This window comes from Megalobrama amblycephala, unplaced genomic scaffold, assembly GCF_018812025.1.
Source record: "Megalobrama amblycephala isolate DHTTF-2021 unplaced genomic scaffold, ASM1881202v1 scaffold490, whole genome shotgun sequence".
Classification (NCBI taxonomy): domain Eukaryota; kingdom Metazoa; phylum Chordata; class Actinopteri; order Cypriniformes; family Xenocyprididae; genus Megalobrama; species Megalobrama amblycephala.
The window spans coordinates 22,659-49,434 of NW_025953408.1; the positions used below are offsets into that span (position 1 = coordinate 22,659).

Sequence of the window (26,776 nt, forward strand, 5' to 3'; positions counted from 1 at the left end):
CACAGTTAAAGTTTATTCTTTTGCTATTTTAATTGTTTGTGTAATTTTATATATTTTCTCCAACAGCCCAAGCATACCTATAGGCATGTATAGCATGATGCATCAAACAAATTCATTAGGGGAAAAATGTAAATAATAAATCGGCACCGTAGAAGATTCCAAGTGATCAAGGGCTCAAGACTTTCTAATTAGAGTTATTTCAAGTGTTCCCCAGTAGTGTGCACTTGTGCAGTTTAAGTAAGGAAATACATCAGAGTTAACATAACTTAGGGAAGTTAGCAAGGGAAGACCAAAATGACATCTCTGGCCAATGGGAATGAAGACACGCCCACAGGAACAAGGAGCAAGTACCAGCAGAAACAAGCCAAGGTAAAGACACATACTAGTTCAGATGGTCAATAAATTTGAATAATTAGTGGTCCAAGCACTGATGGTGCTGGAAACTGACTGCATTTGTACTGTTTTGCCATTTTTTTTTCTCTCTAATAGCAGTTTGTAAATGAGCAGCCATTTATATCAACAGGAATGTGAGATGAAGGCCGTAATACTAATGTTGTCTTTATAGGAGACAGGATAAAAAAAATGGACATTGCTAACAGTTATTCACTTTGATTGGAGTTTTCACACGGTCCCTTACGCTTCATAGAAGAATATCCAGCGAATATTGACCTGAAACTAACTTTACCGCTCAAGAAATGTGCCATGCTATACTGTATGCTAACATTATACGAATGCATGTAATAATTTATTTAAGGACAAATGCACAAAACGTGCAGATCGAGCGCGTGACGTGACGTCATCATCACCTCTGTCACAATATAAAGTGGAAGTAAAATGTTCAGAGTTGATGTTTATCCATTTTAACAACAGCTACTGGAATAGCAGTTTTTATAGGAACCTTTATAAAAACTAAGTCATAAATTTACGTGTAGTACTTGGTAGAAAAGGTGGAGAAGATTTTTTAATCGATATATTAAATGTTGATCAAGGTGAGTGTTCAGGTATCGAGACAGGTGACTTCCGTATTAATATTTTCTCTGAAGGACGTAAATAATTCTTTGAAATGCGTTTGATATTTTTCACTTTGAAGCAAATTAACATGGTTTCATCGTTTTGTGTTGTCTGTGGTTTATTTTAGCATTTGTGTTAACATGCAACTAACATGTAGTATTTGAGTGAACTCTGCGTCTCTTGATCCTGAGAGTCGGAGAAGAAGATGAATTGTTGTGTTTGATTGTCATTTCTATCCAGAGTCAGTGAAGATCAGATTCTGTTTCAGCTGTTCAGATTCATCATGGATGAAACACACACATCCAGAGATGAAGATTTTTCTCCAGGATGCAGGTATTTCACTAAACACTACATTAAATCACTTTTATATGATGATTAAAGGTCTGAAGATGGCAAGAAGATGTTTTGTTAGGATACGAAAAGATGTTTGATGATAAATTGATTAAAGGATAACATTTTAAACTTTAATCATAAAGGATTAAATCTGTCTGTTATAGTTCATTTCATCAGAAGAGATCAGAACCAGACTCTAGCTGTGTGTCTATGGGGAGTGACAAGTCTATGGATCCGCCGTTAAAGTTTAAGAGTGGAGATACACAGACTGATCTGAGGTATAACGTTTCTATAAAAATATGATTATGGTATGGCATTTTGTGTTATCAGAACAGTATTCTGATAATGAATAATTATTCTTGTAAATTGTTTATAGTTATTTTTATCTTTATCTGATATTTTAACATAGTATTGCTCACACAGAGACACATCTATGAGTGTTAAATGTACAGTTTTTATATCAACATAGTGTAAATAAAAAAACTTTTTCTATACTTTATAGATAAAAGAATTTATGATTTTTTTTTATTTGTTTGTTTTGAATACAGTAATTTAAAGGGAACCCCTGGTATTAAGACTTGTATGGCTTAATATAACGTAAATAATGTCTCTTATTGAAATATGTAGTAGAAAAATTATTTAAAAATCCATGACATATTTGGACAATGGGGGGCGCCATTTTGTTAAGGTGCATAGTGCGTTCTATGTCGATGACGTCAAATGGTTGCACTCGGTGAGCTACTGACACTGCCCTGTTGCTATTTTTACAGCAACACAAATCGGAATATAATATAATAAATATAATAAATCAATGTAAGTCTTCACTGCTTTACTAGCGGTAAGAGGAGAAAAGAATGGGAAGTTGTGAAGAATGTGGATGAATAAAACTTCCTAAAGATTCGTGTCTTTGTTCTCTTCACTTTAGCCCTTATGACTTTGAGGCTTTTAGTAGACCAGAGCTACTGAGCTTATAGTTGGCGATGGATATAAGTGGATGGATATGCTTTAACCAAATGCTGCGCCTGTCGTGGAGACTGACGAAGGTAAGCCTGTAACACATCTCGATTGAGACAGACTGCCTCAAAGCTCGCGTGCGCTGTGATGCACGGGATAACTGTGATCGCATAAAACAGCAGCATCTTCTCAGCATGTTTAACTGTGTGTAATGCATTCTGGTGACATATCAGATGATTTTTACACGTCAATCATACAACAGTAGTTCGAATAGCCATAGAGACATTGCACAGCTTCGATGTTTTCATCCTCACTAATTTTGCGCTCTGGCTCAAACTGAAAAGGCTGATTACCGTTGCACCAAAACATACAGATGAAAAGTATCAAAGGCATCAGGGCTAAATTGGAGAGAACAAAGACACGGTTCTTTCGTAAGTTTTATTCGTCCACATTCTTCACAACCTGCCATTCTTTTCTCCTCTTATCGCTAGTGAAGCAGTAAAGACTTACATCGCTTCTCTTGTGGCCCATCGACTGAAAATTGGCATTGTATATTATATTCCGAGTTGTGTTGCTGTAAAAATAGCATCAGGGCAGCATCAGCAGCTTACCGAGTGCTACCATTTGACGTCATCGACGTAGAACACACTGTGCGCCTAAACAAAATGGTGCCCCCCATTGTCTAAAATATGTATAAAACAATGTGGATTTTTAAAATGACATAAATCCCTTTCATGGGTTGTCTACATATTTCAGTAAGAGACATAATTTACATTATATTAAGCCATACAAGTCTTAATACCAGGGGTTCCCTTTAAGGACTCACGCATTTGAAAATGGCAGACGACATTACGGAGAAGTTAATCATCGAGGACCAGAAAAATCCCTTTTCAAAGAGACTTGAAATGGATATATGGAAAACAATTGGTCATACCCTCAGAATAAATGATGAGAAGTATTAACGATGAGATCATTATGCCAGGGTAACAAACATTGTAACATAAAATGACCTCAGGTATCCAGTGCTAGAAGTTGCAGTGAAAAAGACCAGGTTGTTTTTATTCCACCATATGGACTTCGTCAGCTAAATTCACTGTTAGATTAGATCGATTTTACTAGCTATTCACTCAAAACATAGCATGCTGAGGACATTTGCTGGTTAAAGCCGTGTAAATGCAACATGAACAGCAAAAATATATTATACACACTTTGAAACCGCAGCGTGTGAGCTTAGAATAACAGACCGTTATCGTTCGTTAGTGTGGATGCAAATACAGTTATAGTTATCTTTATAGTTATCGCTCTTGGTGTGAATGGCCCTTAAGACACACTAACATTAAAAGGAAATACCACACATCAGTCTTTGGGTTTTTACAACAAAGTACAAAAAAGAAACATGAATCAAACCCAATCACATTATCAAAAGTGATACCCACACATTTCACTGATTATAACAAGGGAACATTACATGCGCAGATGTCAGGGTTCTGTCACTTTGGTCTGGTTTATTCTTTTGGTAGCAGAGCTCTGACATGTCGTCTTGTCTTTAGGCATCTTTACACAGAAAAAGCGGCACAGAAACCAACTCTGAAGCGGCATAAAATCACAAAAATGTGCATAATTCTGTAGTAGGATACTGATAGTTATTTTCTATGTAAGGACTTAGCCTATTTATTAGCTCAATTTAATTGTTACAGGGAATAAGAATTGAATCAACTGTAAATGATTCACTGTAAATGATTCAGAGTTAATATTTAACACTTCATCAATTATTCGTCCAGCGAAAATTGAGGTTAGAGTATTTTACCAATTCTGGATAAAATATTATTCTGCGGCCAACAGTAACAATATTTTATTATGATTATTGTTATTATTGTAATTATTATATTATAAGCAAGAGGTAACTTGATCTTTTACGTTTAAGGCAGTAATTTGACACACAGCACAAGAAACTCGTATATGTGAAAATCAAAACAAGATTTATTGACTACTTCTAATGATTACAGGAAACTAAGGCTAAACACACACACACACACACATACATACATGCACACACATTCGCGGAGTTGATGAGTTATGAAAAGTCCCAAGTTCAGTGCTAACTTAACTCATAACCTGAGGAAAATCACAAAAGCAGAGCTTTGGCTTGATTCTTTAGGTTTAAAGGAGTTTCACCAGTTTCCAGCAAGAGAGAGAAGTTTGCTTGTACCTGCGTTTGCTGTGACAGCTGAGGTAATCGGGTTGTTCCGTGACTCGTGTACAGCGGAATCCCGTTCTGGATTGGCTGTCTTTCAGGTGACGTCTTCTCGGGAAAGCCCTGTGGGTTGCGCGGAAGCTTTGAAGGATGCTGTTGGCTGGTGCAACGCGCTGTTCTGAGCGTCTGGCTTGAGCGGCTCTCTTCTTGGGAGACTTTGGTTAGATATTTCACAGAGGGTTGCGGAGTCTGGATGTGACGGCTGTCGAATGATCAGCGGCGCAGCTCGTGGTTGAAGTCGGGTGTTCGATGGAAAATCAGCCCCGGTCAGTTATCAATGACCCATGCGACTTTTCCGCCGTGGTCAAAGTAGCGGTGCTTCGGCTAATGGCTTCTGACCGATTTCGAGCGATTTCTGACCGACTTCTGACTTCCAGCTTCTGACATTAGCTTGTTCGGACAGCATAGTTTTAAGGGAGCGATCCTCCAATGAGACGTTGCTACGGAGATTAGACACGCCTCGTCTATTGTCTATTGATCACATCGCGTGCTATCTGCAGAACATTCTCCTGTTTTATTAACAACTTTATAAAGTTTCTTAATATTTTCCTGATACTGAATTTCAATGTTTAATACACACAGAATTACAGAGAATTATAAATTCTGCATTTAGAACTCAAACATGGCACACTTCTTACACACATATTACTAGACTGACCTAATTAAAACAATGATTACAATAATGCATTTGAAGAAAACCCACATATTGAATACATTGAATAGACATGTTAGTAATTACATCATGGCATGTATTATTCTGTATATAGTTAATACTTTAAGTAATCGACAATTGTCCCTTTTGAGATTCAAGATTGAGTCCTTAAGCATAGTTTAAACTTTGACCGGAGTCACGAGTGACCGGGTCACGATGGACGGTCAACACAAGGGAGGTATTGATAGGACAGATTCGTCTTTAAATCCGTTGATGGGTATTTTCCTGTTCCGTCCGATAATACAAGAGGGTTTTGTGAGAGAATCAATAGATTTAATGTGATCAAATCCACGTGATGGGTTCTGATTAGTTTATTGCTGATGAGCTAAGAAGTCCTTTAGACAGAGTCCTTTGTTAAAAGAAGTCACGTCATCACTTCTGTTAAGGCTAGGCGTTTCCTGTCAGGAAATGGATCTTTTGGACCAAATGAAGCTTTGTTAAATCATGTTGTTCATTGATAAAGTCATTGGTAAGTTCTGTCGAGCAATGCCCTACATCTGTTTCTTGAAAATTGTTACAGTTGCTACAAAAAATGATTCATTACTACTCGGGGGTATATCACAACAGGATTAAAAGAGGTCGATCTTTTTTTTTTCAGGACAGTAATTGTCACCACTCACCAGACCGTCGTGTGTGGGTGAAATATCGTCCTCAAAGAGATGATTTTTGGAATATAATATAACAATGCACAATCACAGTGACGCCGATTGTATTAAGCATTTAACGTGATCTTATCTGAGAGAAATGTAGCAGCGTGTTGATCTGACAGTCTCTTCATACGATTCTCTGCTGTTATTTTGGTGGTTTGCTTCACGATGCGAGTACAGGACTCTTTTACTTCAGTGCCCCTTGTTGCAGACATTATTTTTATTATTTGCCCTATATGTTTGGTCTCTTGCTTCTTGAATCTCACGCCGCCTGAGCTGACTACCTGGAATACTTTTGGTTGTCATGACAATGACGTAGTTTACGGCGGCTATATTCTGTGTTTATTTACACTGAACCAGAACAGTATCAGAGTCACCTTTGATACTAGGGGCTGAGGTGGGTCAGACCCGGCGTATTTTAGGTCTTCTTTATTGTGGCATTGCGTCTTTACACTGAATTCTGAGCAGATACAGACCCGCTTCAGAGCAGCCATAAATCGGCTGTGTAAAGATGCCTTTTGTGTGGGTGTTACAGATTTGTCTTCTGTCTGTGAGATACACTGTGTGTGGAGCATGGTGTTTAGATCCCGACACTTCTGTCTAGTTCGGTTTCGGTTCAGTGTTGGGTTCGGACATTCATGCTCCATGTTTTGTCTCTTGTTGTGAGTGCACTGGTTGAGTGTTCATTTACTCGCTGTGTGCTCTTGTCTCGTGTTTTGTGTCTTGTCTTTTGTTGTCGTGTTCTGTGTCTGGAGGGGAGAGATAACCTCATGTGTGACAAAGTCTCAGGGTATGAATCAACATTTATCAAACAGTCAGTCAATGATATCAGGAAATGTCATGGAGAACAATGGTATCAGATATTTTTTCCTTCTTTCCAGTAAAACTGCACAACATACTGTAACTATATAAGTTTGTAATTCTGCATGCTTTTTTATTTTGTTTTAAATCTAAAATGAACATGTATGTAATGTCTTGTTTTGGGTGATGTTCTTGTTTTCATGTTCATGTTTCATGTTCATGTTTATGATTTCATGTCTTTTATTTTGTAGTTTGGTTCATGTTGCTTGTTTGTGTCATGCTTCCCTTGCTCCTCATGTTCTCCCTTAGTCTATAGGCTTGTTCGAGACGCATCGGCGCTTCGCAGACCGATTGGCATATGACATCAAAGTACCGCAAGAGCAATTCAAAAGCACAGGGAGTTGAATGCTCTCCAATCACTCTCCCCGTACTTTGATGTCATACGGCGATCGGTCTGCGCAGCGCCAATGCGTCTCAAACAAGCCTAATGTGTCATGTTCTGATTGCTTGTTTATGGTCATGTGGTTTTCAGTTCTGTTCTGTCATTGGTTCCCTTGTTCCTTGTGTCACTTCCCATTGGTTGTCTTAGTCATGTGTTCTCTAAGTTCTTGTATTTAATGCCATTGTCTTCCCCATGTTACTTTGTCGTGTATTGTTTATTGTAACCCTGCTGTTGGTGAGTCTTATTGTCAAGTCTGTTCAAGTCAAGTCTGTTCAAGTTCAGGTCTGTTCAAGTCTGTTCAAGTTCATGTCAACTGGTTGCTTTGTTTGTTCACTTTGATACATTAAACTGCACTTGGGTTCATCATCTCGCCTTCAGTTTGTACTAATCGTTACAATGTATTAACAATGTAAACTCCACACAAGAGACTTAATGGCTCTGATAAGGATTAAACTGAATCTGTTCTCTGTTACAGTTCAGTCCAGCAGAAAAGCTCAAACCCAGAGTCCAGCTGTTTGTCTATGAAGAGTAACAGGTCTATGGATCCGCCACTAAAGTTTAAGAGTGAAGACAAATGGCCTGATCTCAGGTATGTTATTTCTATAAAATATGCTTATAGTATTTGATTTTTATGAAATTGTTAATATACAACAGTGTAATGATCTGTATTTGAGCCAAAAAATTCTCTGTTCAAATCCTGCAAGTTTCAGTTTATTAAAGGGTTAGTTCACCCAAAAATGAAAATTCTGTCATTAATTACTCACCCTCATGTTGTTCCACACCTGTAAGACCTTGGTTCATCTTCAGAACACAAATTAAGATATTTTTGATAAAATCCGATGGTTCAGTGAGGCCGGCATTACCAGCAAGATAATTAATACTTTTAAATGCCCAGAAAGTGTCACAGTCACCAGTTCCAGCACTACGTTTCCCAGCATCCCCTCTGTTCTGCACCTGCACGTCATCACCCGCACCTGAACACACTCACCGTCATTATCCCTCATCAGCACCCCCTTTATAAACAGTCACCTTCCTCACCATGGTTGTCCGTTATCTTACGTTGTTAGTGTGTGTAACCTTTGTTCCTGTATGTTCCATTGGATTGCCTAGTAAAGTTCTGACTCTTGAACTTATATTCCTCATCGTGTGTGTTCCTACACAGCAACTTGTAACAGAATAACGGACCTCCCTAATGGATGAATGGGCCAAATTCATCGCAGTCGCTCAGGAGAACCACGATTTTTTGTTTTTCACTTCCCAGTTTTTTCTCCTTGCCACCAACAGCCAGCTGGAGGATGATGACTTGAATAAACTATTCCGGATCGGGGCTAAATACCACGGACCCTGCAAACTCCCAGATACCACCGGCTTGAACTGGAAGGAAGCCCTACTGAAGTGCTTGGAGTTCAAGCGGCCCTGATCCGGAACCCCTCCGAACCCAGTTCCCAACCAGAGACCCACCACAGATGGAGATGACGACCCCGCCGTGACGTCAGAGCCCGCGCCAGGAGGAGCGACCGAGCTTGACATCATCCCGGAGCCTAAGGTGTTTCCAGCAGAGGAGAAGTTCGAGTCGAGGGTCCCATCCAGCATCGAAGGAGTAGGTGTCGAGGACAACGAGCAGGATCAAAGCCCCGCCCACCCGCCCGTCACTGAGAGTGAGTCAACAATGCCACTTCCCAGCTGTTTGAAACAATGCCACTTCCCAGCTGTTTGAAAACTTTATATTGGACTCTTCAATTCCTACCAGCCTCTCTCTGCCACATCCTCTCTCGGAAGTATCTCCATCTCTGCCTTCTTCCCTGACCCCAACCAAGTCTGCTGTCCTGTCTGAGCTGTCACCCATCAGTCCCGCTACACCACCATCACCTCCTCTCAGTGATGTGGTTACATCACGGGACTACTGTGAGCCATCTCCTCTGGGGCTTGAGGATCCCGTGGCTCCGCCTCCAGCATCTGTTCTCGTCTCTCCTCAACCCATCGCCCTGACTCCGTCACCTACGCTCCTCCCTCCCTCGTCATCTGCTGGGACCTTTGAGCCTTCGGATCATCCTCCAGCTTCACCGTCCCCCCCGAACCCCCTCCGGCCCTCCACTTTGGATATTCCTCTACGGTGCGAGGATGCGCCTTGCTGGAGGGGGGAGGTACTGTCACAGTCACCAGTTCCATCCCCTCTGTTCTGCACCTGCACGTCATCACCCGCACCTGAAGACACTCACCGTCATTATCCATCATCAGCACACCCTTTATAAACAGTCACCTTCCTCACCATGGTTGTCCGTTCTCTTACTTTGTTAGTGTGTGTAACGTTTGTTCCTGTATGTTCCATTGGATTGCCTAGTAAAGTTCTGACTCTTGAACTTATATTCCTCGTTGTGTGTTCCTACACAGCAACTTGTAACAGAAAGCTACTAAAGACATATTTAAAACAGTTCATGTGACTACAGTGGTTAATGTTATAAAGTGACAAGAATACTTTTTTGTGCGCCAAAAAACAAAATAACGACTTTATTCTACAATATCTTTACAAAGTTTTACAAATCTTTTTTTTTCGAACCAGTGGTTCGGAGTGTGAATCAAACTGCCAAAATCATGTGATTTCAGCAAACGAGGCTTCGATACGTCATAAGTGTTTCAAAATTTCAATGGTTCATGTGACTTTGGCAGTTTGAACCACTGATTCGAAACAAAAGATTCGTAAAGCTTCGAAACTTCATGAAGCAGTGTTTTGAAATCAGCCATCACTAGATATTGTTGAATAAAGTCGTTATTTCTCGTCTTATTGTCGTCGCTTCATAACATTTAAGGTTGAAGCACTGTAGTCACATGAACTGTTAAATATGTCTTTAGTAGCTTTCTGGGCAAAAATAAAAAGTTCAGAAGATGAACGAAGGTCTTACGGGTGTGGAACAACATGAGGGTGAGTAATTAATGACAGAAATTTCATTTTTGGGTGAACTAACCCTTTAATGATATTGTATTGTTAATATATTCACACACTGTAAAAGCTGTTGGTCTGTTACTCATTAAAGACACAATTACATCAATATCAGTGTGTCTGATTCTTTACCCTCTTCATTCTGATTTAAGGTCAAATCTTCTATCCAGACCAGTTAAAAACAAAACTGTGTACACACCTGTGTTTCGACCACAAGACTTTAATGAAAGCATGAATCCTGGTTTCAGGTAAAATGTAGGACTTTTGTTGTTGTTTAATTTTAGGTGCTGCTCTTCACACATCACTCAAACACATGATTAATAATTGAAACATTTCAGAAACCTAATGATGTTAATATAATATAAACATAATATATAACATAATACAAATAGTCAATTTTGTAATTTATGGCTGTTTAAGTTGTATAATCTGGTATTTTAATCTTACAGCCATGACTCTAGGTGTGCTGAAGTCCTCAAAACATTGAGATCAAATCTGAGAAAGAAGTTTGAGTGTTTGTATGAGGGAATATCAAAGCAGGGAAACCCAACACTCCTGAATGAGATCTACACAGAGCTCTACATCACAGAGAGTGAAAGTGAAGAGATCAATAATGAGCATGAGGTGAGACAGATTGAGACACAGTCCAGGAGAACAGAAACAGAGGACACACCGATCAAATGCAGTGACATCTTTAGACCTTTACCTGGACAAGACAAACCCATCAGAACTGTGCTGACAAAGGGAGTCGCTGGCATTGGAAAAACAGTCTCTGTGCAGAAGTTCATCCTGGACTGGGCTGAAGGGAAAGAAAATCAGGACGTCCAGCTCATATTTCCACTTCCTTTCAAAGAGCTTAACTTGATGAAGGACAAAACACTCAGTCTTTCAGATCTTCTTCATGTCTTTTTCCCTGAAACAAAAGAAATGGAAATATCCAGTGACAAATATAAAGTGTTGTTCATCTTTGATGGTCTGGATGAGTGTCGTCTGTCTATGGATTTTCAGAGCGATGTGAGGTTGTGTGATGTGACTGAAACAGTCTCAGTGGACGTGCTGCTGACGAACCTCATTGCGGGGAATCTGCTTCCCTCTGCTCTCATCTGGATCACCTCCAGACCAGCAGCAGCTGATCTCGTCCCCTCTGAGTGTGTCCATCGACTGACAGAGGTACGAGGCTTCAGTGAGCCAAAGAAGGAGGAATACTTTAGGAAGAGAATCAGTGATCAGAGTCTGGCCGACAGGATCATCTCACACCTGAAGTCATCAAGGAGCCTCTTTATTATGTGTCACATCCCAGTGTTCTGCTGGATCTCAGCCACTGTTCTAGAGAAGATGTTGAGTGAAGTAGAGAGTGGAGAGATTCCCAAGACTCTCACTCAAATGTACACACACTTCCTGCTCATTCAGACCAACATCAAACATGAGAAGGACTATGAGAAGAACGTGAAAGATGAAGACATGATCCTCAAACTGGGGAAAGTGGCTTTTCAGCAGCTTGTGAAAGGAAACCTGATCTTCTATGAGGAAGACCTGAGAGAGTGTGGCATTGATGTGACAGAAGCATCAGTGTACTCAGGATTGTGCACTCAGATCTTCAGAGAGGAGTTGGGCTTGTATCAGGGGAAAGTCTTCTGCTTTGTTCATCTGAGCATTCAGGAACATCTAGCAGCTCTATATGTGCATCTCTCCTTCATAAACAACAACATCAATGTGTTTGACCCAATCACCAAACAGAGTTTGCGATCTAAAGTTAAGGACTGGTTTCGACAAAATTCAACAGAAACTGTTTCATTATCTGAGCTGCATCAGAGAGCTGTGAATGAGGCTCTACAGAGTAAAAATGGGCATCTGGATCTTTTCCTGCGGTTTCTTCTGGGTCTGTCAGTGGAGTCTCATCAGATTCTCCTACAAGGACTAATGAAACAGACAAGAAGCAGATCAGACAGCAATGAGGAAACCATTCAGTACATCAAGAAGAAGATCAGCATCATTGACTCTCCTGAGAAATCCATCAATCTGTTCCACTGTCTGAATGAACTGGGTGATCATTCACTAGTGGAGGAAATACAACAGTATCTGACATCTGGAAGAATAAAGGAAGCCAAACTCTCTTCATCTCAGTGGTCAGCTGTAGTTTTTATGCTGTTGACATCAGAAAAGATGCTGGATGTGTTTGATATTAATAATTTTGTTAAAAGAAACAATAAAACTGAAAAGCTAAAGGTTCTTCAGAAGCTGCTGCCCGTGATGAAAGAATCCAGATCAGTTCGGTAAGTATCACTGAGAACAATCACTTCACTGTTAAAACATTAAGAAAATAAAAGTTCATAAATCTTCAGTGCTGCAGATGTTGTCCAGAGTTTAGTGGTCAGTATTTTGACGTGTTTTCTAAAACACATGCACGAGATTTACTTATGAAGGAGGAAACAATGGTGTTTGAGACTAACTGTATGTCATTTCCATGTACAGAACTCTTATTATTCAACTATGCCAAGGTAAATTCAATTTTAAATTCTAGGGCACCCTTAACTATTTATTATACTATTTGATTTTCATCTCTCTTCAGGCTGAGGGATTGTTCACACTGGTGTGTCGGTAAGGACACCCGAGGCAGGATTCAGTTTCCAGATTTTAATAAGTGATTAAGGATTGACAGCAATTGCCAGCACAGTCAGACCACAGGGCATTTCTTATTTAGGCACAGGTTGTGGACATTTGTATAGATGTGGTCTGAAATTAACAAAGAATTAAAGATAACAATCAGTAGACAGTAATGACAATAAATCATCATAATAGGCAAGAACAATCACATAGTCACTTTAATGGGAGACTATTTATGTTTGTAAAGTATAGCAAAGCACACTTACATTGTTTCAGTGACTCACAAAATAAATGTCCACTTTATAGAAATTTATCGTTAATGTTCAGCCTCAGAACACTTGATGCTCCTCTCTCTTTAGCGAGCGATCACTGACTAACGTCACACAGTAACAAGCGTGCTTATTGGCTGTGACTCCTTATCACTGTATGTCCTATGCCTTCCCTATTCTATTTACGGACCGAATAGAGCACCAGTTACATTTTTTCCGTAAATAGAATAGGGAAGGCGTAGGACATACAGCGTAAGCTTTATGAAAAATATGAAAGTACGGTTTTGGCGGAAGCACTTGGAAGGCGATCTTTTGTTTATATAAAGCATATACATTTAAATTTTTTTCCAAAAATGACCGATCGTTTCACTAGATAAGACCCTTATTCCTCATCTGGTATCGTTTAAAGCCCTTTGAAGCTGCACTGAAACTGTAATTTTGACCTTCAACCTTTTGGAGGCCATTGAAGTCCACTATATGGAGAATAATCCTGGAATGTTTTCATCAAAAACCTTAATTTCTTTTCGACTGAAGAAAGAAAGACATGAACATCTTGGGTGACATGGGGGTAAGTAAATTATCAGGAAAACTTTATATGAAAGTGAACTAATCCTTTAACAATTACAATAGAGTTTCAGCGCTATGCGTTTAAACCCTTAAATATATAAAGCAGGGGTACTCAACAGGCAGCCCGCAGGCCGCATCCGGCCCATCAGCATTAAATTTGTGGCCCGCATCATGCTACATATAAATGTATTTTTATTATTTGCGTTCAAAATTAGCGTGAATATTACTCCGTTTTTTACACGTACACCAGGGTAGGCGTAGGTCTACAGTGTGCGTGACGCTGTAATCATCAGCAGACAACGCACATAGTGTACGCATGCAGCACAGCTTTTCGAACCGCAAAGAACAATATAGCCTGAAGGCACTTTGCACGCTCACATTGAATAGTTTTTGCACTATAATTTAGTTTGTCCACAAGGTGTCAGCACTGAAACAGGCTGTTGTTTCAGTATGAAAAGAAATGGAGAAGACAGAACAAGAGTAACAACAAACACAATAGCTGACTGTGTTGAAGAGCACTCGCGTGAGGGGATTAAAAGATATCAGTAACTCTATTTTAAACGAGTACAAAGACATTTTGTTGTAACTATTTGAGCGAAAAAGACTAGACAAGCATGAATCTCTCTAGTGCGCAAGTGTCGAGCACTTGTGTTCGTGAATGCTATCAAAGGCTCGAGACTGTGCGCGCAAGTAAAAAACAAAATAACCTTATTTTTCAGTGTGTAAATTGCAGATAGTCCTCTTAGCAGCATGAAAAACAAAACTTTTATTCTTAATGTCAATGTGTTATAAACAGAAAGAAAGAGCTTTAGAATCAGAATCAGAAAGAGCTTTATTGCCAGGTATGTTGTTTACACATACTAGGAATTTGTTTTAGTGACAAGCTCCACAGTGCAACAGAGTGACAGCGACAAGACAAGACACATAATAAAAAGAATAAAATAATAATATACAAATTTACAAGATAGACAAAGTGCAAAAAAAGCAAAAAACAATATATATTATAGACAATTGTATGTACAGTTATGTGTGCAAATTGAGATATAAATAAGTGTTTTAAGTAAATAATGTGTAATAGTGTTGTGTGTTCTGTGTTTGTCAAGTGTTCATGAGATGGATTGCTTGAGGGAAGAAACTGTTCCTGTGTCTGGTTGTTCTGGTGTTCAGAGCTCTGTAGCATCGACCGGATGGCAACAGTTGTGTGCTGGATGTGAGGGGTCCAGAGTGGTGATCTTTGCCCTTTTTCTCACTCTGGCTAAGTACAGTTCTTGGAGAGTGGGGAGGGTTGTACCAATGATTCGCTCAGCAGACCGGACTACCCTCTGTAGTCTTCTGAGGTCAGATTTGGTAGCTGAGCTGAACCAGATGGTAATTGAACTGCAGAGGGTGGATTCGATGATGGCAGAGCAGAAATGTTTCAGCAGCTCCTGTGTTAGGTTGAACTTCCCCAGCTGGCGAAGGAAGTACAACCTCTGCTGGGCCTTTTTCAAAATGGAAAGCAAGCAGAGTGCGCTCCCATTACAGATCTGAATATCTTATTTATCATGTTTACAACATTGGTTATAATTAGAGAATTCATGAGATTGTGATTGAACAAAAAAGAAAAAAATTTTTTTTTTTGATTCTGACCCAATTAAAAGGTAGGTAGTAATAATAATAATAATAATAATAATAAAACCTTTGAGCGACCCTGAGTATAAATAGGCGCTATAAAAAAATGTTAAAAAGGTCCAATGGAGTATAAAAAGAGTATAAAAAAGTGCAATGTTTTCATCTTACTGACAAGAAAATTGATTCTGTTTGGAAATCATAAAATTGATACACAAGTAAAAATAATTATTAATAATATTGAAATAGATAGAGTATATGAAAACAAATTTTTGGGTGTGATTCTGGATTACAAAATCTGCTGGAAACTCCATATTAAACATGTCAGAGCAAAAGTTGCACGGAGTATTGGAGTGATGGGGAAAGCAAGGCATGTGTTGAATGAGAAAGCACTTTATATTTTGTATTGCTCACTTGTCTTGCCGTACTTGAATTATTGTGTTGAAGTGTGGGGCAACACCTACAAAACCACCTTATAAACATTAAGCACAATACAAAAAAGAGCAATTAGGATAGTAAATAAAGTAGGATATTATGAGCATACCAATTTACTGTTTTTAAAATTACGTACTTTAAAGTTTAAAGATATGGTAGAATTTAAGACTGCACAAATAATCTATAAAGAAAAAAATAAACACCTGCCTGAAAACTTACAACAGCTGTTCATAGATAGAGAGGGGGGTTATCATTTGAGAGGGGCTTTAAATTTGAAACGGCAGAATAGTCGAACAAAGCTCAAAAGTATGTGCATTTCAATTTGTGGGGTGATTTTGTGGAATAGTTTGAATAATTCTATCAAAGAAAGTGTAAATATCTTGCAATTTAAACAAAGATACAAGACATTTATTTTTGATAAGTACAGAAGTGGGGAGGGAGAGAGATAATTTAGTTGTTGTTAATGCTGCATGAATTTTGTTTCGGTTTGTTCTTCCTTACATTAATTGTTAGATATGGTAGGATGGAAATTGGAGTAGCATCTTTGTGTTATTTAAAATGGTATGTCGGATTTATCTGGTTTAATTGGGATTTGGATTTGAAGTACTGGGGTAGGATTTAATAAGCCTATGGCTTCTACCTATCCATTTTCGAACGGGTTGAGTATTATGTTTAAATTTTGTGTTTATTATGTTATTGATTATTTATTTTTTATTTTTTTCTTCAATATATATTTTGTTAATTTTGTGTTTTTATATAATATATTATTTTTTTAATTTATTTTTTTTAAACTTGAGTTCGAAATAAAGACGACGACTACTACTACTACTACTACTACTACAAATTGTCTCATCAGCCAGTGAACAACAGCCAGACCTGAAATTTCACTATGAGTAAGGACTTCTTTTCATCAGTTCTTGTTTTTCTTTATGCATTTGTACATTAAGAATACAGCAAGACAAGCTATTAATCATTTTTTAAAATGCCATTTATCATGTTCAGTGACACTTTAAATAGTACAACCATTAAAGTACTAGTAAGACTTAGCTAGATAATAAACTGCACTTTTAGTAAATACTAAGTAAAACTACAAATATTGTCTTAAGTAGGCCTAAATAAGTCTAATAAGGCCTAAATTTAGGTAAACATACGGTAATACATCAATAATTCTCCAAATGAGCTAATTTTAGACTAATAGGTAATTGTTTTTAAAGTACCTGAATCACACGACAGCTTGTAATATTGAACAGGAATGTTTATTTCTCATTAAAACATGCATAAAAACATTTTGATTAATAATGTGTATATGACTTGCTTATGAATTTATTGCTTTGTCAAGACTAAATAAGAAATTAAAATGTTACAAAAATACATACTTACTTTGTTCTTGGCACTTTTTTTCTGTTCCAGAAGGATAGTTGGGTTTTGCAGCCGTAGTCATGTCAAGACGCATAGATATTATTTACTGCACTGCATGATGTCCGAGTCCAAAACAGTTACTGAATAAATATAAATCATTATTTAAAAAAAAATTCCACACGACTCTGCAAATGTTTAGTAGACACCGCACATATATTTGCATGTTTTGAAGAAATGTTTATATTATGTTAAATTACCGTTATGTTTATTTTATATAGTGATGAGCAAGGGGGCTCCTGGTGGTTCAGGCGCTCTACACAACTTGTGTAGTTTGTGTATAGAGAGGATCGGCTCTGCTCCTCAGTAACATGATACCACAGGACTGAGTCAAACTGAAATACACACTTTTTACACACAATGTTTCAATCATTTGACTTTAAACAGATTCAGGCTCAACACAAATGAGAAGTGAAGAACATGATGGATTCATTCTCACTGTTCATCACGTTCATCTTTCTGCATTGACTTTCTAAAGTATTGCTTTTTAATTTAGTAAACACACGCACGTGCACGCACACACACACATACACAGTCAAGTCAAGTCACCTTTATTTATATAGCGCTTTTTACAATGCAGATTGTATCAAAGCAGCTTTACATTGATAACTGGTACATAATTTTTGCTGCACAGCAGCTCTTCAAGAATAGTGTCAATGCAGGCAGATCAAAGCACTGTTGAATAAATGTCAAGAATACTGTTGAATATCAAATGTCAAGTCAAATGTCAAGTGTCCCCAACTAAGCAAGCCAAAGGCGACAGCGGCAAGGAACCCAAACTCCAACAGGTGACATCAGGTGGCAAACAAGTGGTAAATAGGTGTTAAAATGGAGAAAAAAAAAAAAACCTACACAGCTCTGAGACATTTTAGATCTCAGTGATTTCTCACACATATTGATTTGTGCTTTAAGTTTGTACTTTCTCTTTAATAATGGATTCACTGCTAAACTGATCTGATCTGATCTGATCTGAGAGAGTGAAGAGTGTGTCATTGTTCTCTACAGGTTGAGATATTGTGGCATCGCAGACAAAGGTTGTGCTGCTCTGACTTCAGCTCTGAGATCAAACCCCTCACACCTGAGACAACTGGATCTGTCTGAGAATAACATAAGAAAATCAATAAATCTGCTGTCTGATGTACTACAGGATCCTCACTGTAAACTGCAGAAACTGTGGTAAGATCATCTCTGATATTCCCACATCGTTGTCCTCAGGAAAACCTGTCCTTTAATGTAAATTCTAAAACTAAAATCAACTTGTAAAATAAATACTCACTAAACACACTAAATCTCAGCACAAATGATGATTAATACTCCTTCACCTGCTCTTCTCTTTTAATTTCCATCTTATTTTCTTCTTTTTCTGAAATCATCTGAGCTCATTGTGTTCTCATAGATGTCATAATGCATGGCATGAATTTAACTGTGAAATACAGTGTAGAGCTGTAGCCTGGAGGTAAATGGGTGATGATCTGGAGGAACATGATCTCAGTGCATGTGAAGGCAATAGTTCTTACTTTGTACATTAGGACACTGAATATCTCTATTGAGTTCACCACATTTCTATTCAGTTTATAAGATGCCAGATTAAACCAAACATGACACAATTATGTGTTTGATCACAAGAGTAAATAAATGATATGTAATGGAAATACGTGGATCCTGTGAAGCAAATGTCCTCCTGTAGGATTGTATTAGAGGTGCAAGAGACTGTTTCTCCAGTCCGTCCTTATATCACTATGAAACAATATCTCACATTCAACTCTGTGTCTGTTCAGTCCTGAAGCACATGACAGTTTCAGTATGTGGCAATGCTTGTCATTATATCTCCTCTCCTGATCTGAAACCAGAGTGAATAACAAACTACAGTCATTGTTCTCTACAGGTTGAGTTATTGTGGTGTCATAAATGAAGGTTGTGCTGCTCTGACTTCAGCTCTGAGATCAAACCCCTCACACCTGAGAGAACTGGATCTGTCTGAGAATAAAATTGGAAAGTCAGTGAATCTGCTGTCTGATGTACTACAGGATCCTCACTGTAAACTGGAGATACTGTGGTAAGATCATATTTGACTCTCACACATGAATCACAATGTAAAGTATATTTGAATTGTTCAGCCTCTTTCTGCTGCTGATTGAGCTGTAAATGATTGAACACATGATCTACTCCTCAATGTTGGGATGGTTGTTGTTGCAGCATGGATGTGACACCAGTCGTCTTATGTTGTTTGCATCTGATAGTACAGACCGGTTTGCTGTGTTCAATAAAGTTAAGTGTACGCAACTATATTGGCGTTAACCGTCCATTCTATTGATAATAGAGGATAGAATGAAACACTCAGCAGTGCTGATCCTACACTTCTGGGGGAACTAAGCAAAACTTTGTGAAGGGGCCCCTGTCAGTGAATTCTTAAAAAACCCAAATTTAAAAAACCTAATAATTACAATGGTTTTCAGTATGCAAGCTACACTGTCAGTTTTCTATACTAATGGAATTAAAACATAACTGCAAGTTATGACAAACATATATAAATATGTAAAGGGAAACCTGTTCAAACTGCTTAAATTGGCAGTAAGAACAAATTTTTGTTGACAGCTAAATAAATGTTTTTTTAATAGTCATGCTCTGGCACCATCTAGCTGTCAGAAAAACTATAACACACAGCCAAATTGGCTTTCTAAATGCCTGACAAAATTACAGCATGATAAATAAAAAAGGCATGGTTGTTTCAAATTTGGGTCAAATATGGACAAATTCAACCGTTGGGTTACTTTTTTATTCAAAAAACAAACAAACAAAAAAAATCAACTTTTAACCCAACGGTTGGGTTTATCCACTTTGACCCAAATCTGGGTTGAAACAACCCAGCATTTTTTAGAGTGAAGAAGGCTTAGGTAAACGTACGAAAATAAATTAATAATTCTCCAAATGAGTTAATTTTAGCCTAATAGATATTGTTTTTTTAAGTACCTGAATCACACGACAGCTTGTAATACTGAACAGGAATGTTTATTTCTCATTAAAGGGGGGGTATCACACACACTTTCTGCCAATCTCATGTTAAACTTAAGTACCTATAGAGTAGTATAGCATCCTTCATATCGCCAAAAAGTTTTTAGTTTTATCATATTTATAAAAGATACATACGCTGTACTGAGTCTTTCCGAAAACAGCCGAGTGCCTGGAGGTGTGTCGTTGTGAGCGGAGATAGAGCGACAAGCATGAGCAGCTTTTGTGTAGAGATCGTCTGCAAGCTATCAATGGTCAGCTAAATTTAAACACACACAATACACCATCGCATTATCCATGTATAACTTTTGAATCACTATAATGATTATAGCGTATAGTGAATGATGAATAATGAATTTATGAATTCATTACGTTTGTGTTGTTTACATTATATGCATTAGGCGCCTATTCATAGTTTTCAGTCACTTGAAAACTATCAATTGCCAACAAAACAGACATTTAAAGCAGTTTTACTCACCACCTGTGGTTCCAACTCATAACCTGGATCATTATCGCTGTGACCGCTCCATCTTTCAGTTTCAAATGATCTGTAAATCCAGCGTAGAACTGGGCCTTGTTTATAAAACCATAAGCGCCGATCCTGAGGGCTCCATGCATAAAAACATTTTGCTTATTAATGTGTATATGACTTGCTTATGAATTTATTGCTTTGTCAAGACTAAATAAGAAAATTATAAAATACATACTTTCTTTGTTCTTGACACTTTTTTTTTCTGTTCCAGAAGGATAGTTTGGTTTTGCAGCCATAGCCATATCAAGACACACTTTTTACACACAATCAATGTTTCAATCACTTGACTTTAAACAGATTCAAGCTCAACACAAATGAAAAATTAAGAACATGCTGGATTCATTCTCACTGTTCATCTCTCTGCATTGACTTTCTAAAGTATTGTTTTTAATTTTGTAAAACCACACACACACACACACACACACACACACACACACACACAGCTCTGTGAAATTTCAGATCTCAGTGATTTCTCACATATTAATTTGTGCTTTAAGTTTGTACTTTCTCTTTAATAATGGATTCACTGCTAATCTGATCTGATCAGATCTGAGAGAGTGAAGACTGTGTCATTGTTCTCTACAGGTTGATGGATTGTGGAGTTACAAATGAAGGTTGTGCTGCTCTGACTTCAGCTCTGAGATCAAACCCCTCACACCTGAGACAACTGGATCTGTCAAGGAATAAACTAGGGAATTTGGGAGTCACGCTGCTGTCTGCTGTACTGGAGGATCCTCACTGTAAACTGGAGATACTGGGGTAAGATCATCTCTCTGATATTCACATGTCTTTGTCCTCAGTAAAACGTCAAGTCAAGTCAAGTCAAGTCACCTTTATTTATATAGCACTTTTAACAATGCAGATTGTGTCAAAGCAGCTTTACATAGATAACTGGTATATAACTTTGGCTGCACAGCAGCTCTTAAAGAAAATTGTGTCATTGTCCAGCTTAAGTAAATTCAGTATTGATTCATTCCGATGCAAGAATCAATAGTTATTAATTTAGTTAATTTATCTATATCAGCACTGGAGTAAACAGTGATGTCATCATCCAGCTCAGTTCAGTTTGCATACAATGGTGTCAATGCAGGCAGATCAAAACACTGTTGAATATCAAATGTCAAGTGTCCCCAACTAAGCAAGCCAAAGGCGACAGCGGCAAGGAACCCAAACTCCAACAGGTGACATCAGGTGGCAAACAGGTGTTAAAATGGAGAAAAAAACCTTGGGAGAAACCAGGCTCAGTCAGGGGTCCAATTCTCCTTTGGCTAACAGCGAATAATGCTTTATGATAGCTTCCTGAATCATAATAAGTCCGATGGGATCACAACAGTCAAAGTATTTATTCCATCTAGTTGAGGATCGTATTCATCATGCCGGTATGGACGGTTTGTTGAGGAACTGTGCTACTGGCTGTCTTGTCGATGAGGCCTTCACAGTGGATGATCTAGTTGACTCAATCTCTGCTGACACTTCAGGGCTGAGTTGTGGTCGTGTCAAGGCGCAGGTCCTCGATCTCACCTGGATACGGCCCAGATCCGGCTGACTACAGTAAACCTCGGGATAAACAGAGAGACTAATATTAGCGTAGATGCCATTCTTCTTCTGATATAACGAGTACATCTGGTGTTATAGGAAGTGTTCCCAGTTCCGGCTGACCTAATTTATGCAGCCTAACAATCCTTTAATGGATTTGAAAACATAAATTGATAATGCGTTATGTGTATGCCAGGTTAAAGAGATGCGTTTTTAGTCTAGATTTAAACTGACAGAGTGTGTCTGCTTTCCGAACAATGCTAGGAAGTTTTTTCCAGAGTTTAGGTGCTAAATAGGAGAAGGATCTACCGCCTGCGGTTGATTTTGATTATTCTAGGTATTATCAGCTGGCCTGAATTCTGAGATCGCAATAAACGTGAAGGACTATAATGCATTAAGAGCTTGCTCAGGTACTGGGGAGCTAAACCATTTAATGCTTTGTAAGTAATTAGCAAGATTTTAAAATCTATATGATGTTTAACAGGAAGCCAATGCAGTGATGACAGAACTGGGCTAATATCGTCATACTTCCTAGTTCTAGTAAGAACTCTAGCTGCTTCATTTTGTACGAGCTGTAGTTTATTTATCAAGCGAGCAGGGCAACCACCCAGTATAGCGTTACAGTAATCTAGCCTTGAGGTCATGAACGAATGAACTAACTGTTCTGCATTTGTCATTGAGAGCATATGTTGTAGTTTAGATATATTTTTAAGATGGAATAATGCAGTTTTACAGATGCTAGAAACATGGCTTTCAAATGAAAGATTGATATTAAAGAGCACACCCAGGTTCCTAGCTGACGACGAAGACTTAAAGGTGGTAAAGAGGATGTTTTGTTTTATACATTTTTGCAATATTACTTGAAACTGTCTTTACTAAGTGATAAAAGACTATTTATTAGGTGCACTGAAAGGAATATTATTAATATACATCATCTGTGCACGAGGTAGGGCCTTAAAAACATCAGCCAATCGTTTACGCGATCAACGTGACGTCTGCGTCTGCCGAACGTGACGTCTGCGTCTGCCACATTACAGTTCGACTGCCTGGACGTGACGTCTGCGTTTGCTACAAGGGTTTCCAGCACACTAACCCTAACCCTAACCCTAATTTGAGCTTTATTAGAAGTAAAAACTACTGGCAAGAATTCTAGCAGCTGCATTATGGACTAACTTTAACTTGTTTATTGAAGATGCAGGACAACCAGATATCGTTGAGAAAACCTAAGATAAGTTTTTTTTAAGCTTTATGATCAGTGGATTGTGTACCAAACAAGCAAAGATTAATTAAATAGGCTATATAAAGGTGTGCGATAGAGACAAAAATGATATCTCGATATTTTCTGGGATTTTTAGCCATAACCATAATCATACTATATTTTAGCTGAGTCTGTGTTTTTTTTTTTTTTTTTTTTTTTTTTCTCATCCATAAATATTATTTTATGCAAGTCGTGTTGATTTGTGAAGAAGGCTAAATTGATCAAACATATGCTTATTGCGCTTCCTGCGGCTGGCAGCTCAGTTGTTTCTTAAAAAAAAAAAAAACTTGATTTTAACAAACATAGAATGTTCCCAAAATATTTCTAAATTAACTAAAGAAACGAAAAGAAATTGACCACCTTGCCATTAAAAAACAAAACTGAAATATTGTAATGGCTGCACATCAGCTATGTTTGGGAAAGAGAGAGAGAAAGACAGACTCAGCTAAAATATAGTCTGATTATGGTTATGGCTAAAAATCCCAGAAAATATCGAGATATCATTTTTGTCTCTATCTATTTTGTACGAGCTGTAGTTTATTTACCAAGCGAGCAGAACAACCACCCAGTAGAGCGTTACAGTAGTCTAGCCTTGAGTTATGTTTACTAACTGTTCTGCATTTTTCATTGAGAGCATATGTCATAGTTTAGATATATTTTTCAGATGGAAGAATGCAGTTTTACAGATGCTAGTAACATGGCCTTCAAATGAAAGATTGGTATCAAAGAGCACAACCAGGTTCCCAGGGTGTGGCCTTAACCAGCTCGCGGCCAAGGGACCATGCGCTAATGTTGACAGTGGATGTATCTCAATGGCTCGTAGACACGCAGATCAGTTTGACCCAGAATCTAATCCGAATGGAGAAACACTGGATGAAGAAGTTGCAACTCTGCGGCTACAGCAGGACGTCTCCAAATGGTTAGTTTAAAACACTGTGTCTGGATACGGTACTTTAGTTGGTTTGTTTATGTATGCTGTTACAATTATTATCATGTAGCTAATGCTAGCCTACATTGTTGGCTTTTCAAGTTGCTCTGATTTGCTATCGTATATATATTATATATATATAATTATTAGCTATAAACACTAATCAGTGCAACTAAATTAGTCAAACCTCTGCCATTATTACAAATACCTTTTCGGATAGGTGCCGTTGTGGAAAATGTGTTACTATGCCAACATCATTTATTTGTTTACATATTTTATATTTCATAAATCTTAAAGGTTTTTACAATCTTTCATATTACAATTACATCAAGCTCTGCAATCTGGAAATGTGGATATCGCGTGCGCCAACAGCAGAACGGTTATCCAAACAAAAAAGAAATGCACAACAATGCGTTACAGTGTGTGTATTCACACACATACTTGATGCTATCTACCTTTACATTAGCGACAGTAACTGGACTGTATTGGCCCACGCTGAGGAAACAGACGTCGGTGAAATGTGTGGCGCAGACATACAAAACTATGGGATGTTGTATCGGCGCATTTCCAGAGAAAATATAATTAACCCACTGTTTCTTCATAGGCTCGGATGAAGGAACTAAAAAATACTAAGGTGTTCATTTGTACATCAAAACACTGAGCAACTGCCATGCTTCGCTTGTTTACAAGGCATGATGTCTCTCGAGGAAAAAAAAAAAAATATTGTGCTCGAATCTCACTGTAGTGGCTCATTTTCTCATGGGCGGGCAAAGCAGAGAAAGGGGAGGTAACCTTTCCCCGTATAACGACATATGGGGAAAATTCCAGATTGGGTCGTCTGAGCTTTCATTTTCTCAAAGGCAAAGAAAAATACCCAGGGCTCGGTTTACACCCATCGCCTTTTCTAGCCACTGGGGGGCCATATGCAGGCTAGGGGAACTCATATTAATGTTAAAAAAACCACATAAAGTGAAATTTTCATGCCATGGGACCTTTAAGTGATGTTCTTCACAGTATTGTCAGAATTAAATGCAATGGAAAGTCAATTTAGGGGACAAATATTATCCTTTAATGGAAAAGGTGCAGTCTGGAAGAGAGGGGGTACGCAGAAGGATGGTAAATTCCTCAGGGGGTACTTCACTCTAAAAAGTTTGGGAACCACTGCATTAGGACAGTGAATATCTCTATTGAGTTCACCACATTTCCATTCAGTTTATAAGCTGCCAGATGAGATCAAACATGACACAATTATATGTTTGATCAGAAGAGTTAATAAACGATGTGTAATGGAAACATGTGGATCCTGTGAAACAAATCAAGTCAAGTCACCTTTATTTATATAGCGCTTTTTACAATGCAGATTATGTCAAAGCAGCTTTACAGTGATAAAATGGAAATAATTTTGGCTGTAGAGCAGCTCTTAAAGAAAATTATGTCATTGTTAATCCAGTTCCATGTAGTTGGAGATCGTATTCACAGGGGATGGTCTAGTTGACACAATCTGTGCTGACACTTCAGGGCTGCATTGTCGTCGTGTCTAGGCACAGGTTCTCAATCTAATCTGGATACGGCTTGGACCCGACTGACTATGGTAAACCTCGGGATAAACAGAGAGAATAATATTAAACTAATGTCCTCCTGTAGGAGTGAATTAGAGGTGCAAGAGACTGTTTCTCCAGTCAGAACCGTCCTTATATCGCTATGAAACAATATCTCACATTCAACTCTGTGTGTCTGTTCAGTCCTGAAGCACATGACAGTTTCAGTATGTGGCAATGCTTGTCATTTTATCTCCTCTCCTGATCTGAGACCAGAGTGAATAACAACGACACTTGAACTATAATTCAAACTGTGTCATTGTTCTCTACAGGTTGAGATATTGTGATATCACAGATGAAGGTTGTGCTGCTCTGGCTTCAGCTCTGAGATCAAACCCCTCACACCTGAAAGAACTGGATCTGTCTGAGAATAAACTAGGACAATCAGGAGTGACGTTGCTGTCTGTTCTGAAGGATGATCCACATTATAAACTGAACACATTAAAATATTGCGAGTATATTTTTATTTAAAGCCTTTAAATTGACTCAAGTTCAGTAACAGCCTCATATGTGTGTAACTGGAGAATATAAGATAATTCAATTTTTAATAAGAGTTTAATTCTGTGATGTGAATATGATCTATGGATATATGAGTGTTTTCATGTCTTACAGTCTCTCTGTGTGTAAGTAATTAATCATTTACTGTTAGTTCACCCAAAAATGAAATTTCTGCCATTATTTACTCACCCTCATGTTGTTCCACACCTGTAAGACCTTTGTTCATCTTCAGAACACAAATTAAGATATTTTGATGAAATTTTTTTATCCTCCATTGAAAGCAATAAAATGACCACATTCAAGGTCTAAAAATGTAGTAAAAACATGGTTAAAATAGTCAACGTGACTACAAGTAGTTCAACCTTAATGTTATGAAGTGACGAGAATACTTTTTGTGTGCAAAAACAGAACAAAACAAAAAATAAC

At 38.1% G+C, this 26,776-nt stretch overlaps 1 protein-coding gene across 1 annotated transcript; it reads left to right on the forward strand.

Annotated features, from left to right (window-relative positions):
* Positions 1 to 825: 825 nt before the first annotated feature.
* On the forward strand, positions 826 to 26,615 carry LOC125261804 (NACHT, LRR and PYD domains-containing protein 3-like). The gene is made up of 10 exons (XM_048180353.1): positions 826 to 989; positions 1,252 to 1,344; positions 1,509 to 1,622; positions 7,630 to 7,743; positions 10,245 to 10,340; positions 10,542 to 12,365; positions 17,997 to 18,167; positions 18,877 to 19,047; positions 21,118 to 21,291; positions 26,125 to 26,615. The coding sequence occupies exons 2-10, from the start codon at positions 1,295 to 1,297 to the stop codon at positions 26,321 to 26,323; spliced, it is 2,913 nt and encodes a 970-aa protein (XP_048036310.1). The 5' UTR covers positions 826 to 989; positions 1,252 to 1,294; the 3' UTR covers positions 26,324 to 26,615.
* The last annotated feature ends 161 nt before the right edge of the window (positions 26,616 to 26,776 follow it).